This window comes from Gymnoscopelus braueri (genome assembly GCF_963280865.1).
Source record: "Gymnoscopelus braueri genome assembly, chromosome: 4".
Classification (NCBI taxonomy): Eukaryota; Metazoa; Chordata; class Actinopteri; order Myctophiformes; family Myctophidae; genus Gymnoscopelus; species Gymnoscopelus braueri.
In genome coordinates this window covers 33204739-33224825 of record NC_137605.1, presented here as the reverse complement: position 1 = coordinate 33224825, position 20087 = coordinate 33204739, and the positions used below count along the sequence as shown (strand labels likewise).

At 41.5% G+C, this 20087-nt stretch overlaps 1 protein-coding gene across 9 annotated transcripts in view; it reads left to right on the top strand.

Moving 5' to 3' along the window:
- LOC308084801 (uncharacterized protein) overlaps positions 1-19605 on the top strand; it is a 31542-nt gene extending 11937 nt beyond the window's left edge. For 7 of the 9 annotated variants that reach the window (XM_080427694.1, XM_080427695.1, XM_080427692.1 and 4 more), the window contains 6 exons: positions 4169-4325; positions 12727-13715; positions 13972-14271; positions 15774-15963; positions 16074-16357; positions 17185-19605. In XM_080427694.1, the coding sequence (XP_080283820.1) occupies positions 4169-4325; positions 12727-13715; positions 13972-14271; positions 15774-15963; positions 16074-16357; positions 17185-17217 (1953 nt within the window). In that variant the 3' untranslated portion in view covers positions 17218-19605. Of the gene's footprint in view, positions 1-4168; positions 4326-4496; positions 5393-6344; positions 6535-6646; positions 6931-8612; positions 9035-12726; positions 13716-13971; positions 14272-15773; positions 15964-16073; positions 16358-17184 lie in introns of those variants that run through there. The other 2 variants (XM_080427689.1, XM_080427690.1) reach the window with 2 other exon arrangements.
- The last annotated feature ends 482 nt before the right edge of the window (positions 19606-20087 follow it).

Here is a 20087-nt window from a genome sequence, read left to right as displayed (position 1 = left end):
TTTCTCTTCTCTTCTGTCTGTAGAGCCTGTAGTGTAGACTTGTGGTTGTCAAACTCTTTAAAGTCACAGACCCCAATGTATTTGTGGACCCCATCTGAAAATGTTTTGTGCCAGGGAGGGACACCCATACAAGATTTGCATTGTTAAAACGTTTCAGAAACATTCCAAATGTTTCTGTTTTATTATTTATTTAAACAGCAGATCAACAAGCTCACAACGCGTAGCATTCACATGGCATCGCAAGTCGTTGTGAGCTTATTCAACTATCTGAGGTATAGGGTTGAAGTGGTTAAACTGATTGCATTGGGGACCCCCTGGAACCCTCTCAAGGACCCCCGGGCCGGGGTGTCCCCGGATGGCCCCCACTTTTGAGAACCACTGGTGTACGCATGGAGGATGATGGAGCAGTACCTTAACCCCAACAGTGGGAGGCAGTACGACAACGCTTTGCTGCTAGCTATATATTTGCCGGAAACAGAAGAAGAAGAAGTGTGCCGTTGGAGCGAGGTGAGTTTCGAACAGACTCAAATAAAATGCAAATAAATATATTCGTTCAAACATTATACGTTTACCATTTTCATACTGAACTGTTGAGTTTCAGGCTGGTTGGCGTGGATACTCACCTAAAACGTGCTTGCTCGGCCGCTTCACGACGAGCCTCTAGGCCTCATAGCTCATACACAGTACCGTTGAGTTGAGTCAACCTGAACGAGCGCTGAACACATTTCTCATAGCAAATTAGCACAGCTATCTTCCCTACTAGTGTAGGTTTGGGTTGTTACCCTGACATTATTAACTCCAAATATCGGTAAGATGGGAACCTTAGATCAAGACTCTCGTAGATGTATTTAATCGATTTTTGTCATTTTTTATCTCTACGAGAGTCTTAGCTACCCCCCCCACCCCAGATTGCCCTGAAATGTCACCAGCAAAGCCCGTACTTCTCCAAACATGTACAAATGTAAAATATAAGGTGCTTACCCGCGTGGCCCAAATGTTAACTCGGTGTCCGGAGTATTTGTCCAATGTATTAGTCCATATTTTTCAATTAAGAAGTGTTTTAATCCCGTCTGTGGCCGACTCTGTCGGATGTTCCCGATGGGCGGTAGTGACGGGGCGCATCCGGAATTTAACTCGATGTAAACAGGAAGTAAACGAGGGGGAGGGGGGGCAAATGGCGTTCGGCCACAGACGGGATTAAAACACTTCTTTATTGAACAATATGGACTAATACATTGCACAAACACGCCGGACACCGAGTTAACATTTGGGGCACGTGGGTAAGCACTTTATATTTTGTATTTGTACATGTTTGGAGAAGTACGGGCTTTGCTGCTGACATTACAGGGCAATCTGGGGGGGTGGTAGCTAAGACTAGCAAAATGGTAACCGGAAGAGTGGGCACCTAAACACTGTGGGCACCTCATTATTAAATTGGCTATTTAACAAAAAATCAACATGGAACATGGTATGAAATAATGTAAAGTAGGCATGTACATCATTTGAACATTTGAAATTTAAGATAATTAACTAAACATGTGGGCTAGCCATATCATGGTCATAAACAAGAAGTTAAAGGGTAAATTTAGGTCTGATAATGATCGACTGTCTTTAAAAAAAGATTTGCAATAAATTGCCAATTTAATATCGAGGTGCCCACAATGTTTAGGTGCCAACTCTTAAAGAAACCTTCAGTAGTTGCTCTGCTGCATACATTTGAAAAAAATAGCCGATCCACAAGTTCACAACACGTCACACCGCTTGTAGATCAGCTATTTTTGAGTGTTTGTGAGAGCGAGAGCCACATGCCTGCGTTTTGTATTATTTCCGCTCAAAAAAATATTTTAAATCCTAAACGTCAAGCACATCTGGAGGTTTAAAGATTGAATCTGTAAACCCGTAACATAAGGGTAATCTGTTCCATCCAGCCTCAAATCTGGAACATAACCACCCACGACTATTGGGAGGGATGAACTCAGACACTAAATCGGCCCAATTTTCCTAGTGTGAGCTCAGCTTAAGATAGATTTGAATTCAAGATCATTGTCATGCATTTAGGCCAGAAGTGTAAAATGATGCCTGGTATTCCATTCTCTCCTGTTTTTCATGAAGCTTAGAGCTGATAAATCAACTGCAGATCCGTCCGTTCTGTCATCTGAGGAACCCAGTTGAGTAAATGGAGGAAGGAGAAACTGATCATGAAGACACATTCGGAGAGGAGGAAGATACAGACGAGAGTATGAAAGACAGTCAGCAACTTATTGATAAAGGTGATAAAGGGGAAGAAATATTAAGTCCAAAAAACATTCATTTCTGTTAAGATTTTGAGCTGTGTCTGCCGGAAACCTCTCTTCCGCAACTTTTTGCTCATTGTAAAAAACAATGACAAGTGTCTTATTAACAACGTGAGTTTGTTTCTTACAGGTGGGTGTATTGTTTCTGACACTGAGAATCCATGTCCATCAGCAGAAGGTGATTTGAAGCAGGAAAACAACAAATTGGAAGGTTCTCACCATTGTTCAGTTTGTGAGAAATCATTTACTAGACCTTGCCATGTGTTGCGCCACATGGCAACACACTCGGGGGACAGACCGTATGACTGTACCGTCTGCGGAAAGCAATTCAAGCGGAAAACAAGCCTGGTCGTCCACCAAAGAGTGCACACTGGGGAGAGACCTTACTCATGCTCTGAATGTGGAGTGAGTTATGCACAGCAAGGCTGTCTGAAGACGCACCAACTGCTGAGACATACCTCAAAGAGACCTTACCACTGCTCTGTATGCAGGAGAGGCTTCGTCCGAAGACGGCATTTATTAGAACATGAAAGGACACACACAGGAGAAAGACCCTACCACTGCCCTTCATGTCCCAAACGCTTTGCTACAAGGACAGGGCTGAGTGATCACCAAAAATCTCACACAAAGGAAAACCTCCACTCCTGCTCACTGTGTGACAAGATTTTCACCTCATCGTCAACTTTGAAAGATCATTTGAGAAAGCACACAGGACAGCCAGGACCCCACCATTGCCCTCTATGCTGGAAGAGCTTCAATCGTCCGGGCTTGCTGAAGAAACACATGTGTATACACACAGGAGATGGAGAGAAAAACCTTCACTCCTGCTCTCTCTGTGACAAAGTTTTCACATCATTGTCATCTTTGAATGATCATTTGCGTCTGCACACAGGACAGAAGTCTCACCCTTGCCCTCTGTGCTGGAAGAGCTTCAATCGTCCGGGCTTGCTGAAGAAACACATGTGTATACATACAGGAGGTGAAGACACATTAGAACCTGAAGGCAACACTAGCAAGGTGAGACATGGATGGTGCTCTTCATCATGGGTTTTAACACTGAAACTATGATTCAACACAATTGGATCTACTTTGAATGCATTAAAAGAGTGACTTAGAGAGGTGTTTCATTGTGCAATGTAAGTTGATGAGACTATTTTAGATGATCAATTTCTAATCCACAGAGGAAGATATCTGATTTTTTTTGTTGTTACAACACGGCAAGGAAAGTACACAACATAAAGCTCTAGCAAAGTGTATTTGCACTGTAACCCCCCCCCCCCCCCCCCCCCATTTTGTCAATCCGTCAATTCCCTGAGTCCCCTCGTATTGTAGTCCCTCGTCAGTGCTGACCCCTACTTGTTGGTTTGTTAGTGAGGTTGTAGGCATTAGGCAACCACGAGTAACATACAACACGTGATGCCCAGCCAGTCAGCTTCTTCTCACCAGACAATGGCATTGCGTTTCACCGAGCATGATGATGCACACACACTATTCTTTTCTTGTACAGCTTCCCACTTATCAGGCACCCTGACCAACCTGTAGGTGTCTAGTGCAGTGACAGAAATTGCCCTCCCTTGGTTTCCCTCCTGAAAACAGGACTAATTGTGTTTATTGGAATGCCCGGCCAACACCTATCTCCACCACCCGACTGCCCCACTATACCAGCTTGGTATCATGCACTCGTATACTGTGTGTGTGTGTGTGTGTGTGTGTGTGTGTGTGTGTGTGTGTGTGTGTGTGTGTGTGTGTGTGTGTGTGTGTGTGTGTGTGTGTGTGTGTGTGTGTGTGTGTGTGTGTGTGTGTGTGTGTGTGTGTGTGTGTGTGTGTGTGTGTGTGTAATATGAAGATTAAACGTGCATTGTCTTTTTTCCCAGGATGCAGATGGCCAATTCAACACCTCAGATTCCTTCACCTCGGCACCCAAATTTAGTAACCATGGTGACTCAAACAGGGGAATAGGTTCAGTTTTGGATGAGGATATCAAAATGGAGAACGAGGAGGGTTCTGTAAGCGGTTTGATTAATTCATATGGTGAGGAAGAGAACTGGAAGTCTGTTATAATTGTTAAGTGGCAGCAAATTAGGATTGATCAAAAACATTCATAATACTGTTAAGACTTTGGCATCTTTCGCATTGGTTACTTTTTCCTCATTGTAAAAAGAGAACGACGTCTTATTAACATTGTCAGTTTGTTTCTTACAGGAGGGGGTATTGTTTCTGGCACTGAGAATCCTTGTCCATCAGCGGAAGGCGATTTGAAGCAGAAAAAACGCAAAATAAAAGGTCCTCACCATTGTTCAGTTTGTGAGAAAACGTTCACTAAACGTTCAAATATGGAGCGCCACATGACAACACATTTGGGGGACAAACCGTACAGCTGTCCGTACTGTAGCAAAAGATTCAGCCAGAAATCAAGCCTGGTCGTCCACCAAAGAGTGCACACTGGGGAGAGACCTTACTCGTGCTCCGAGTGTGGAGAGAGTTATGCACAGCTAGGCTGTCTGAAGAGGCACCAGCTGCTGAGACATACCTCAGAGAGACCGTACCACTGCTCTGTATGCAGGAAAGGCTTCATCCGAAGACGGCATTTATTAGAACATGAAAGGACACACACAGGAGAAAGACCGTACCACTGCCCTGCATGTCCCAAACGCTTTGCTTCAACGAAAGGGCTGAAAGAGCACCAAAAATCTCATAAAGAGGAAAACCTCCACTCCTGCTCACTGTGTGACAAGGTTTTCAACTCATCAACATCTTTGAAAGATCATGTGAGAAAGCACAAAGCACAGCCAGGACCCCACCCTTGCCCTCTATGCTGGAGGAGCTTTAATCGTCCGGGCTTGTTGAAGAAACACATGGGTATACACACAGGAGATACGTCTCACACAGAGAAAAACCTTCACCCCTGCTCTCTCTGTGACAAAGTTTTCACATCATTGTCATCTTTGAATGATCATTTGCGCTTGCACACAGGACAGAAGTCCCACCCTTGCCCTCTGTGCTGTAAGAGCTTCAATCGTCCGGGCTTGCTGAAGAAACACATGTGTATACATACAGAAGATGGAGATACGTTGAATCCTGAAGAGAACACTTGCAAGGTGAGAGATGGATCATTCTGTTCTTGTACAAGTTAGTGTTGTCACATACCAACACATTTGGCTCTAGTACCAATAGCAGTAGTGGTATTAGTCAAATAAATTTTTTTTTGTGTGCTAAAAGAGTGACTTTGAGACGTGTTTTGACTATTTTAGATGATCAATTTATAATCCACATAGCAATCCATGGCAAGGAAACTACACAACATCAATCTCTTCTCTTTGCCCTTTAAGGTTTACACTCACAGAGTGCATGTATAAACGATCCGAAAGTGCATTGGTGAATATTTTACATCAGACTATATTTGCCGATGTCTCATTCATACTGGTTGATGCTTTTTGCGGTGAAAAATAGACCTTGTTTCAAAAAATAATCACTTGATAACCATTTATCGTGAGGATGTTCTCATGACACAGTTTAAATATATGTGAATGAACACCCCCCCCCCCCCCCCCCCAAAAAAAAGACTTTAAAGTCTCTAAAGTCGCTTCTTCTCAACTACAGACTGAGGACAATCTCTAAGCCTTGTATTATTTTTTCCTTTTTCCAATTCCCCCACAATTTTGTCATTCTGTCAATTCCCAAGTCCCCTCATACTGTCGGTGCTGATGAAGTGAACGGAGAAGCCACAACTATACGGCTCTACGCCGATCCAACCAATATGCCCATATATGGGCATTCCAATATATGGGCATATACTGATGACATCAGGGATCTCCATATATGGGCATAAAAGGGACACAGGTAGACAGACGGAAACAGACATATCCATATATGGGCACAAAAGAGACACAGACGGACGGGTACTACAGGTACTCTGACAAAGCCCCAAACACTATGACTCAGACATTTGGTCGGATTGGCAGTGTGATGTTGTTATGAGGGCCGCACAACAGCCCGAACCTCTAGTAATATAAATTTCATGGAGAAATGGTGCATTGTCTTTTTTTTCAGGATGCAGATGGCCAATTCAACACCTCGGAGTCCTTCACCTCAGCACCCAAATTTGGTAACCATGGTGACTCAAACAGGGAAAAAGGTTCCGTTTTGGATGTGGAAATCAAAACGGAGAACGAGGAGGGTGATGTCAGTGGTTTGATTAATTCAGATGGTGAGGAAGAGAACTGGAAGCCTGTTATAATCGGTAAGTGGAAACAAATTAGGACTAGGAGTGATGATCACATATTAAAACTAAACTATCAGTAGTAGTATTTGTCATCCATCATAACACTTCACCGTCTTGCCACCTTTGTCAGACCAAAATGGCTGTACGGAGAGCCAGGAAGGCAACAATGGCAAACCAAAACACTGCTGTCCAGTGTGCGGCAGAGACTGTCAGAAGGCCTCAGCGCTGGTGAAACACCTGAGGATCCACTCAGGGGAGCGTCCTTACCAATGTCCTACCTGTGGGAAAAACTTCACCCAGCAGGTCCACATGACTGAGCACCAGAGGATCCACACAGGGGAGAAGCCCTACACCTGCATGGTCTGTGAGAGGAGCTTCAGCTTTTCCAGCGCCCTGCGGCGACACCAGCGCCTTGTAAGGGTTTTAATTATGATTGGTTTCTATAATAGTTTAATCTCAGTTTTCAACTTTACAAAGGATGGTACTCTTTATATAAACCCTTACATTAAGAACTTTTTTTCTAGTACATGCATATTTTTCCAAACAACAGCACTCACTTGGGGGGGGGGGGGGGGGTGTTGGTGGTGGTAAAGAATGCAGAAACCAAATAGGGTCAATAAAGTAGACTGTCCCTGTCTTTGGTGGCCTGATATGTTATTAATGATTGCAGTATGTGACACACACACACACACACACACACACACACACACACACACACACACACACACACACACACACACACACACACACACACACACTTCAACTTATGCAGGTAAATGTAGGTCAAATTACCTACTGTAACATGCATAACATGCACTTTTGCTATTACAGTGAGGACTCCACCATGGCAGAGTACTTCACTCTGCAAAATACCATTCCACTAGGGGGCATCAGTGCATTTTAATAGGTTAAAAGTTGAGCTTCATCTTGTTGAGTTAAACTTTTTAAAGATAATTCCACGTTGTCTTGAATTCTTGTGTGGCATGTGAAGACCACAATAGATGGAGTTAACTGTATGGGTTATTTGTATACAGCAACAATGCCATAACCATATGTCATTACGTTGTCATTATTATGTTAGAAATTAATTATCTAGTCATGATAAGCATGATTTGTAGAGATAATGCCACATAACTTCAGCCATGGGAACCTATTAGTTGCCTGCAAGGACAGTTGGTAATGAGCTTCAAACAATTTAAGCTATTTTGTTGACAAGCAACCAGGATCGAATAACCTCGCGTCACCAGGCTTTCCACCACGGAGGAAATTCTGGTATTCATTCTAAAACTGAGCCGTGTGATCCGGTTCAGACAAAAGGAAAAAAACAATCGTGTTCCGGTTGGCGTTGCATTGTTTTGGTTCCTCACATAATGCGAATGAACCAGTTTGGTCTTGCTAGTCGCGCTACGAGTTACAATAAAAGATTAAAAGACATACCAAACGATTATTATACCAAAATAAACGATTATGCAGATATACAAGCTCATAGCGCGGCACCGAGTGCCGGGCTATGAGCTTGTGTATCGGCACCGAAGGTTTCGGTCGTGTGTTCCGGCCGCTTGATGACGTCAAGTTATTTCAGTTTCAGACCGGATCCGAAACCCGAAAATGGTATTGATCCCAGGCTAATAATTTTCATACGTCAAGCTAAGATTGTATTGACAAGCAATCGGCATCGATAATTCATGAAACAATGTACTTTATTTATAGAGCACATTTAAAACAGTGTTGAACCAAAGTGCTGTACACTCAATAACAAAAAAATACAAACATAAACAAGAGCAAAACAATACACAATAAACAGGACAACATGTAGACACAATGCCTAGTGGAAACAGCAACTCTCAATCTGAACTTTGGAACGCCAAGGAGTACAAGTGAGTTTCAAACGTGATTTAAACACAGGCAGGGTTTGAGATGCTCTAACATGGGGTGGAAGCTCGTTCCACAGTTTGGGTGCTACGGCGGAAAATGATCCATCTCCCCGGGTCTTCAGCTTTGTTGCTGGGACCTTAAAAAGTGACTGGTCATTAGACCTCAAGACAGTTTATCGAATGCTACAAAGTCTGAGCTTCATAATCATTTCTGTTTTGCAGGGTCGATGTCGTTGTGGAGACCAATGTTGACATCACTTTTACACGGCAAGTTTTCAGATTGTTGATGATTACTGCACCTCTCTGTGGTTCGGCAGTGGTCTTCATTCCTTGGGAGGGACACAACCTACTGGAGCACAACGTGGTGCTGGTGGAGGGTGGCAGGACACGCAGGACCTTCCAGGTGTCAAACTGACCGTGGTCAGAGGCAAATATGACTGTGGTCATGTAGTGAAGAAAAAACAATAGTCAACTAATGCTGAATGTTGTAGGTGTATGATGTATCATTGGAACTATTATTTGATACAATGATAATGCACATTTATAGCATTGCTGTCAATGCACATTTATGGCATTGGTGTCAAGAAAGTTGATGATTTCTTTCTATATAAACAAAACTATTATGTCTTGGCTATGGCTTACAACGCTGACTATTTATTTTAAGGGTTGAGGTGAATATGTCATTTTTCCCCTCATTGCAGTCTCTTTTAATCTAATCCAGAACTTGGTTGAACTAAAAACACAAGATCACATGGACTCCAGATCGCACCCATTGGTAACACCGTGGCTCCATTGTGGATCACGAAATTCATGTGGCCTGCCTGTGATGTCAGTCGTCTGATATATGACTCCAATTTTGGGCAAGGTTTCGGCCTGATCAGAGCCCAACTGACTTCCATTTTAAAATGAAGTGAAATAAAAAAGTAATACATTTAGTGGAGTTACTTATGTGGCTTATCTGTTCTGTGCCGAACCCGTAGCACATAGTTATGACGACCATGCATGGATTTGTTCTCATGTTTTTGTTACTTAGGCATTCTTGACCACAATGTTAACGTTTACTTAGGCACTACACTGTCTCTCTGCTTTTGATGTACCAAATGGTTTACTTTGCTTATTGTAAGTCACTCTGGTTAAGAGTGTCTGCTAAATGCCTAAATTATAAATGTAATTGCAACTGTAGTCACAGGTTTCCAGAAGGTGGCATACCAGTTTCCTGTTCCAGTTCAGCTCAGCAGCAGGAAACACAAATTACACACAAATTACATCTTTCATGTGTGTGTGTGTAAAGCATTCAATATCCTAAATGTAATGTGCATACGCATTATACACAATTTTAGTCCCTATTGGGTATATAATTTATGTCAGCTTCACACCAATATAAAATAATCCCTTTTTTTGTCTCGACACATAACTAATTATTACTTATTTCCCTTCTCTTCTGTCTGTAGAGCCTGTATGGTTTTCAAACTCTTTTATGTTACGGTCACGGATCCCACTGTATTTGACTGCGGACCCCATCTGAAAATATTTTGTGCCAGGGACACCCGTACAAGATTTGCATTGTTAAAACGTTTCAGAAATATTCCAAATGTTTCTATGTATTATTATTTATTTAAACCAGATCAACAAGCTCACAATGCGTGCATTCGCATAGAATCAGCTGAGGTTTATCTGGTTAAAGTGGTTAAACTTATTGGGGACCCCCTGGAACCCTCTCAAAGACCGCCGGGGCCGGGGTGTCCCCGGATGGCCCCCACTTTTGAGAACCACTGGTGTACGCATGGGGCAGTACCTTAACCCCAACATTGGGAGGCAGTACGCCAACTGTTTGCTAGATTTGCTAACCTCACGTCACCAGGCAACAAAACTAAAGTGTTCCGGTGGTGGGTTCCGGTACAACAAAAGATGGACATACCAAACGATTATTATACCAAAAGAAACCAAACGATTATACGAAACTAAACACATTTAAATTATGGTAATCATTTTGGAGGTGTACGGCACCGGAGGTTCCGGTCTTGGGTTCCGGCTGCGCGATGACGTAAAGTTATTTCCGCTCTGACCGGATCAGATACCCAATAATTTACCGGAAACAGACGAAGAAGAGTGCAGTTGGAACGAGGTGAGTTTCGAGACTCAAATAATAGGCATATATATATATTTGTTCGAATATTATACGTTTACCATTTTCATGCTGAACAGTTGAGTTTGAGGCTGGTTGGCGTGAACACTCGCACGCCTAGATACTCTTTCATTCGCTTCACGACGAGCCTCTCTAGGCTTCATAGCTCATACACAGTACCGTTGAGTTGAGTCAACCTGAACGAGCGCTGCGCACATTTCTCATAGCAAATTAGCATAGCTATCTTCCCTAATCCCTACTAGTGTAGAAGCCATGGATGTAAATGTAATGCACAATGTCACTAGGTTTGGGTTGTTATCTTGCCATTATTAACTCCAAATATTGGCAAGATGGTAACAGGTAACCGGAAGAGTGGGCACAGGGCACCTAAACACTGGGCACCTCAATATTGCAAATTATTTTCAAAAAAATCTAAACAATAAAGAATCGAAATGCATGTTTTGGAACATGGTATAAAGTAATGTAAAGAAAGCCTATACATCATTTGAACATTTGAAATGTAAGACCTATTATTTGCTAGTATTGCTACAAAACCTGTGGGCTAGCCATATCATGGTCATAAACAAGAAATTGAAGGGTAAATTTAGGTCTGATAATGATGAACCGTTTCCATTTACCATTTTCCAATTTTTTATTTTTTTTTACATTTTGGAATAAATAGCAAATTTAACATAGAGTTTCCCACAATGTTTTGGTGCCCACTCTTAAATAAATCTTAATAGTTGCTCTGCTGCACACATTAGAAAAAAATAGCTGATCCACAAGTTAATAACGCGTCACCACTTGTAGATCGGCTATTTTCGGGTGTGTGAGAGAGAGAGAGCCACATGCCTGCGTTTTGCATTATTTAAAAAAAAAATATATATATATACCCTGTCTGCCACACATTCTATTATTAAATGATGATTAATCTCTAAGCTTAACACTGCAGAAGTAAGAAGAGAGTTCTGTTGGCTGGTTTAACGGCAGCAAAGAAAATCCTAGTAATGAGATGGAAACCACCTCATAATCTCTATCGTTGGAAGTTGTATTGAGATTTGAGGCCTCCAGTGCTCGAGTGCATGGAGCTAAGACGGAATCGATCCAAACATGACTTACTGTGGCCCAGAAGGTTAAATCTGTATTCTGTACTCCACTAGTTGGAACCTGTACATTGGTGTCAGAGAATGAGCATTCACGCATTTACATTTCAAATGAGTTTTCAATAAGCATGAGACGGTTGAGAGGGTATCCATATATACATGATCTGTTTTTGTCTTCTGATTATAAAAAAAACAACTCTGTATTGTTGCATATACGGATATAACAGTTTTCTTCTTTGAGAGTAAATGAGGAATGTGAGAACCCTGGAGTTTGGTGTGGGGAATTGGAAGAAGCAGCCTGGTTGTTTTTCAACCACAGGATCGCTGGGTTATAGGAAGATACTATTGCTGTAAGCAAACTATGGAATACATTAATTTGTCACTCAATGAATGACCACAGACTGATGGACAATGTTGACACTGAAAAAGATGCAGCCCTTTAATCTGCAGTGGAAATGTGTGTGACCTGTTTGAACAAAATGCAATGTCTCCTCCACTCAAAAAATATTTTAAATTCTAAACGTCAAGCACATCTGGAAGTTTAAAGATTTTATCTGTAAAAAGAAAAACTAACATTACGGTAATCGGTTCCATCCAGCCTTAAATCTGGAACATAACCAACCACGATTAACGGGAGGGATGAATTCAGACACTAAATCGGCCCAATTTTCCTAGTTTGAGCCCAGCTTAAGATGGATCTGAATTCAAGATCATGGTCATACATTTAGACCAGAATTGTAAAATGATGCCTGGTATTCCATTCTCTCCTGTTTTTCATGCCTAGTGCTGATAAATAAACTGCAGATCCGTCTGTGCCGGAGGTCCTTGTTCTGTCATCTGAGGAACCCAGTTGAGTAAATGGAGGAAGGAGAAACGGATCATGAAGACTCATTCGGAGAAGAGGAAGATACAGACGAGAGCACGAAAGACAGTCAGCAACTTGATGATGATGACGATGAAGGTGAAGAAATATATTAAGTCCAAAAAACATACATTACTGTTGTTAAGATTTTGACCTGTGTCTGCCGGAAACCTCTCTTCCGCATTGGTTACTTTTTGCTCATTGTAAAAAATCGTTTTATTAACAACATGAGTTTGTTTCTTACAGGAGGCAGGATTGTTTCTGACACTGAGAATCCTTGTCCATCAGCTGAAGGCGAGTTGAAGCAAGAAAACTGCAAAATGAAAGGTCCTCACCATTGTTCAGTTTGTGGGAAATCATATACCAGACCTTACCATTTGCAGCGCCACATTCGGGCAGCACACTCGGGGGACGGACCGTTCAGCTGTCCATTCTGTGGCAAGCGATTCAAGCAGAAAGAACATTTGGTCGTCCACCAAAGAGTGCACACCGGGGAGAAACCTTACTCGTGCTCTGTATGCAGTAGAGGCTACACCCGAAGACAGCTTTTATTAGAACATGAAAGGTCGCACACAGGAGAAAAACCCTACCACTGCCCTGCATGCCCCAAACACTTTGCTACAAGGACAGGGCTGAGTGATCACAAAAAATCTCACACAAAGGGAAACCTCCTCTCCTGCTCACTGTGTGACAAGATTTTCACCTCATCGTCAGCTTTGAAAGATCATTTAAGAAAGCACAAAGGACAGCCAGGACCCCACCCTTGCCCTCTATGCTTGAAGAGCTTCGATCGTCCGGGCAGGTTGAAAAAACATATGTGTATACATACAGGAGATGCAGATGCAGATGCAGACCTCCACTCCTGCTCACTTTGTGACAAGATTTTCACCTCATCGTCATCTTTGAAAGATCATTTAAGAAAGCACAAAGGACAGCCAGGACCCCACCCTTGCCCTCTATGCTCGAAGAGCTTCGATCGTCCGGGCAGGTTGAAAAAACACATGTGTATACATACAGGAGATGCAGATGCAGACCTCCACTGCTCACTGTGTGACAAGATTTTCACCCGATCGTCATCTTTGAAAGATCATTTAAGAAAGCACAAAGGACAGCCAGGACCCCACCCTTGCCTTCTATGCTCGAAGAGCTTCGATCGTCCGGACAGGTTGAAGAAACACATGTGTATACATACAAGAGATGGAGATAAGTTGAATCCTGAAGACAACACTAGCAAGGTGAGACATGGATCATTCATCAGTCAGTCCTTGTTGTGCTCTTCATCATGGGTTTAAACACTGAAACAATGGGAAGATTGTTTATTTGTTGCCATTACTGTAGAGTTTACTGATATCTGTCTAGACATCAGCGTCAAAGGATCAGACTTTTCATTGTCTATGGTAGTATATGTATACAGTAAGACGTGATATGAGCTGTCTATATTGGTTGTCCAAATCAAATGAAAAACAATGTGGTATCTTCATCTTTTAAAAGGAAAGACCCAATCGTTGTGTCCAGTGTGACGAATATTTCTCCACACCTGAGAAACTGGAGCAGCACAATCTCCTCCACCAGAGTGGGCTGCAGCATGTGTGTGAGATCTGTGACAGTGGTTTCACCACAAAATCCAGCCTGCAGGAACATGTGATGATGTCCCATACTGGACGGTACCCATGTGATGTGTGTAAGGAAAGATTCTCCACCAAAAAAGCTTTCAAAAAGCACCAAACAATCCACAAAAAGGAAGCATTCCTCTCCATGAATGGTTCACTGCCATTAGGTGGACAGGACCAGGTGAATTTCCACATTTTTGCCATGAATAATATTTGTCTGACAAATGCATGATTGACTAAATTGCTTAGGAGCTTTTGATTGTATTTCCGTTTTCCTCTTTTTAATAGCAGATGAGGGTAATTTTGCTTTAGTTCCACATCTGTTCGAGCTTGCAATAATTACCCAGCTTGTGTACAAGACAAGTTAGTGTTGTCACATACTAACACATTTGGCTGTAGTACCAATAGCAGTAGGGTTATCCATAGGTCATTCATTAGTCAAAGAAATTGCTTTGTTTGCGTTTGTTTATGTGCTAAAAGAGTGACTTTGAGACATGTTTTGACTATTCTAGATGATCAATTTCTAATCCTCTTGGCAAGATATCTCTAAATATTTGGAGTTACAACACGGCAAGGAAACTACACAGCATCAACCTCTAGCAAAGTGTCTTTGCACTTAAGGTTTTCATTCACAGAGTGCGATGTATAAATGATCTGAAAATGCGTTAGTGAATATTTTACATCAGACTATTAATTTGGTGATGCCTCATTCATACAGGTTGATGCTTTTCGTTGTGAAAAATAGACCTTGTTTAAAAAAAGAATCACGTTGCTTTATCGTGAGGATGTACTCATGAAACAAACAGTTTAAATTAATCAACTTAATCGCTTCTTCTCAACTACAGACTGAGGACAATATCTCAGCTTTCGTTTTCTTTTTCCTTTTTCCAATTCCCCCCCAATTTTGTCATTCTGACAATTCCCAAGTCCCCCCATACTGTAGTCCGTATTCGGTGCTGACCTCTACTTGTTGGTTTGTTAGTGAGGTTTTAGGCGACCACGCGTCACATACGAAACATGTGATGCCCCTTCAGTCAGCCTCTATCCTATATTAAAATTGGCTAATGGGAGGGCCGGCGGGCGGACCTCTGATGTCACTCTGTATCAGCCATAACCATATAAGGAGTTCCCAATGCAGCAATGCCCAAATATGGAGTATGTTGTCCAACATCAATGTGTCGTCATGGCATCAGCCGCAAACAAATCAATCAGCTCCACAAAAGGGGGCATGCCCATATATGGGCATATACTGATGACATCAGCGATCTCCATAAATGGGACCCGACTGACTTCAAACCGGTTCCCGCCATCGAGTAGTTCGGATATCTAGTTGTCCAGAACTGCCGATCCAACCAATATGACCATATATGGGCATTCCAATATATGGGCATATGCTGATTACATCAGGGATGTCAATATATGGGCGTAAAAGGGACAAAGGGCTGATCGATTCAGATATCTCCATATATGGGCATAAAAGGGACATAGGTAGACAGACAGAAACAGACATCTCCATATATGGGCACTAAAGAGACACAGACAGATGGGTACTCTGACAAAGCCCCCAACACTATGACTCAGACATATTGGTCAGATCGGCAGTGCGACATAGGTATGAGGGCAGCGTAATTCCTAGTAATATACATTTCATGAAAAAATGTGCATTCATTGTTTTTTCTCCAGGATGCAGATGGTCAATTCAACACCTCTGAGTCCTTCACCTCAGCATCCAAATTTGGTAACCATGGTGACTCAAACTGTGAAAAGGGTTTAGTTTTGGATGAGGATATCAAAACGGAGAACGAGGATGGCGATGTCAGTTGTTTGATTAATTCAGATGGTGAGGAAGAGAACTGGAAACCTGTTATAATCGGTAAGTGGCAGCAAATTAGGACTAGGAGTGATGATCTCATATTCAAATTATCAGTAGTAGCATTTGTCATCCATCATAACACTACTTTACCGTCCTGCCACCTTCGTCAGACCAAAATGGCTGTACGGAGAGCCAGGAAGGCAACAATGGCAAACCAAAACACTGCTGTCCAGTGTGCGGCAGAGACTGTCAGAAGGCCTCAGCGCTGGTGAAACACCTGAGGATCCACTCAGGAGAGCGTCCCTACCAGTGTCCTACCTGTGGGAAAAACTTCACCCAGCAGGTCCACATGACTGAGCACCAGAGGATCCACACAGGGGAGAAGCCCTATGCCTGCATGGTCTGTGATAAGAGCTTCACCTTTTCCAGTGCCCTGCGGCGACACCAGCGCCTTGTAAGGGTTTTAATTATGATTGGTTTCTATAATAGTTTAATCTCACTTTTCAACTTTACAAAGGATGGTACTGTTTTTTTAAACCCTTAGATTAACAACTTTTTTCTGGTACACGCATATTTGTACTGGAAAGAATGGAAATGGTAAAGATTCAAGAATGACTGCTGAAACCAAATAATCTCTGAGTCAATGAAGTAGACTGTCCCTATCTTTGGTGACTTGATATGTAATTAATGATTGCATTATGTGATGTCACACACACACATACACACTTCCTCAAGTTATGCAGGTGAATGTAGGTGAAATTACCTACTGTAACATGCATTGCATTATTTTTGCTATTACACAGTGAGAGCGCCATGGCATGCTGCACTCTGCAGAATACCTTTCCACTAGGGGGCAGCAGTGCATTTTAATAGGTTAAAAGTTGAGCTTCATCCTGTTTCACAAAGATAAGTCCAACCGTTGTCTTGAATTCTTGTGTGGCATGTGAAGACCATATTAGATGGAGTTAACTGTATGGGTTATTTTATACAGCAACAATGCCACACCTAGATGTCATTACATGTTAGTAATTAATTATCTAGCCATGATAAGCATGATTAGTCGAGATTATACGAGACTAACAAACTGCCACATAACTTCAGTCATGGGAACTAATTAGTTGCATGCAAGGACAGTTGGTAATGAGCTTCAAACAAGTTAAGCTATTGTGTTTACAACAAGCAACCAGGATCAATAATAAATGAAATACTGTACAAATTGTAATGACTAACTGCTAAGCAGTTTGAGCTTCATAATTTGTTTTTGTTTTGTTTGTTTTGCAGGGACGATGTCATGGGATTTTAGACAAATGTTGACGTCACTTTTGCAAGGCAAGTTTTCAGTTTGTTAAAGTACAATGAATAGAGCACCAAAGTCTGACGTAATTTACACATCCTACCTGGTTCGCGGTTTTCCACCCCCGTTCTGAATCCCCATAGACGTCTTTAATATCGCGTCAAATAAGAACTGTGTTCCAAAAATAAACAAATGATCCCGGCGGTTTGACTCTTATGGATATGAAGCATCAACTGATGGTGAGAAAACGATAATGTTACTTCCGCCGAATTAGTTAAAGTTTCACCAGAAACAGACTGTATCAAATATAAGTGACTGACTATCATAAACGATACAGAACCTCCTCCCTGACAATATCGGCGAGACAGTTGGTTTATTTTTGGACCACAATTGAGAGAGGATTCTAAGATGACCCAATGTTATTCTCCATAGAGAAATTACTTTACGAACCAGGGGATTGGGGAGAGTGACGTCAGGACTTCTGTACTCTATTGACTCGTACTTAAATCAAAAACCACCGAAGTGGAAAAAGCGTAGCCAGTCTGAGCCAGTCTTGCATTATTTATTGAGTGCCGCTTTTTCCACTTTGGTGGTTTTTGATTTAAGTTATATACATAGCTGAGCACCCACTGCCTAAACTAAAAAGGCATCCAGAGGAAGCGCACCTGTTTTTCTTTCTTAATTGACTCATACTGTTATAAATATGATGAGATTGAAGGGAAAATTATGAATCAATTTGACATTTTGTTAAATTGAAGGAATGTGTCCACTGTCCAGCAGCTCATAGTACCTGTCTTTGGTTCTGTTTGATTGGCAAATCTCACAGAACTGCTTTAAATTAAATTATGCTTGCTGTGATTGATTTTTGAAGTTTTAAATTTTTCATAGGCTGATTGTCATATTACTGTATGTATTGCAGAACAGTTGTTGAAGGAAGTTGTTTTTTCCAGCTTAAAGGAGTAGTTCAGCCAAAAGAATACTTATGTCCTATCAATTAGACACCCCCATGAAGCCTTGAATTCATGGATTTTTTTTTTTTTGTCGCATTCCTGAGCCAATAATTTGATGACCGACTCCCACTGACCGATGACTCGTCATCAAAAAAAGGTGGTTCCCTGGAGGTCTTAAACAGGGAGGGGGGTCAATGATAAAGAGCTGTCATTACACACGCATCCATGCCTTGGTTGTCCCACACAAGCTGCCATAGTCTGCTAAACAGATGTTATGCTGTTTTGCCAAGTCCCGGAAATGATGCGCTGTGATTGGCATTTGTGCCGAACGCTCATCCCAAAACATGATTTGACATGAGACTGTGGCGATTCGTGTGGGACAACCTAGGCATGGATGCGTGTGTAATGATAACTAATAACAGATTCACTTTTGACCGCAACAAATTGCTTTAGTAGCGATATGGACTCCACTCTATGCTATGAGGGCTGCTGGGGTCTGCTGGGGAAACTGGACGACAGGGGCAATTCTGCAAATAGACCCCATGGCCAGTCATTTGGGATCAATATAAGTAGGAAAATTAGCCTATATGTTATTAGTCCGGACTTGTCCTTTAAGGATTGGTCAATTTAATTAGGTACAGTATTAGGTACCATGCTGCTAGTCCTATTTATAATAATGGAAGTAAATCAGTAACTTTACATTTTAATTTCCAAATGGACAGGGGTAAAAGTACAGAGATGGTATGCAGAGAAATCTATGCATCTACTGTATATTAAAGAGTATGTCGTGTTCTGGGGAAAGTAAAACATTATTTTAAAAGTGTAATGTTTGAAAATGTTTAAAAATTGGCGTAACGTGTTTCAAACTTAGGCCTGCAAAATAGAAATCATACATTTTACAGACATAGCTATAGACCGGATTAAAATAAGTTTAAACAATCTGTTGCATTTACTGCTTTGATTGTCTTCAATTCTTGTCTGGTATGTTTCTTGCATATCTTTTTTGATAATTTAAGGAATTCATATTTCTGGTTTGTTGTTTAAAAAGGCTATTCAAGTGTTGTACATTCAAATCACCTAAACCTGTCGGTGCTACATTCAGTCTTCCTCAACTGAAGGCAGTGGTACTGAAGACCATGATCTGGAAACCCAAGAAACAAAACTTTCAGAAAGTTTGTCTGAAGGGAAGGAAGCAGTGGTCTTCATTCCTGGGGAGGGACACAACCTACTGGAGCACAGCGTACTGGTGGAGGGTGGCAGGACACAGGACCTTCCAGGTGTCAAACTGACTGCTCATGTAGTGAAGGGTTATTATTATTTTTGATATGGTGGGTATGTGATCTACTGTATCATTGGGACTATTATTGCATACATTTATGATTTGTAATGGCATTGGTGTATGCCTTGAAATTTGTGTCATAAACCAATCTATTGCTTGCTTTCAGCCGCAGGATTGAAATAAATAATTAATACAATTATAGATATACTCATCATACTTCTTTTTCTGAGTGAGGTTGAATTACATTTCTGTCTCTTTGATGTGGAGTAATCCAGAACTTAGTTGAACAACAAAAAATTATTGGTTGAACTTGGTTTCGTTGGTATTGGCTATTTAATATTTACACCTGGTTGTAGAACATAGACCATTATATAATTTAAAATGTGCAACTCTTTATTGTGACAAAGTATGCTCTATCTACAGAATATGCACACATACTTTATAGCCTACTTTACTTATACTGTGTGCGCATGCATTAAACATACATACACCTACGTTACGTACATACATAAATACAAATAGATGTAGAGAAATAATGATTAGAATGACTGCATGATTGTTATTCCAGTTAAACGCAGTGGTGTAAAGTAACCTATAAGTACATGTACTTAAGTACAATTTTGAGGTATTTATACTTTACTGGAGTATTTCCAAATTTCTT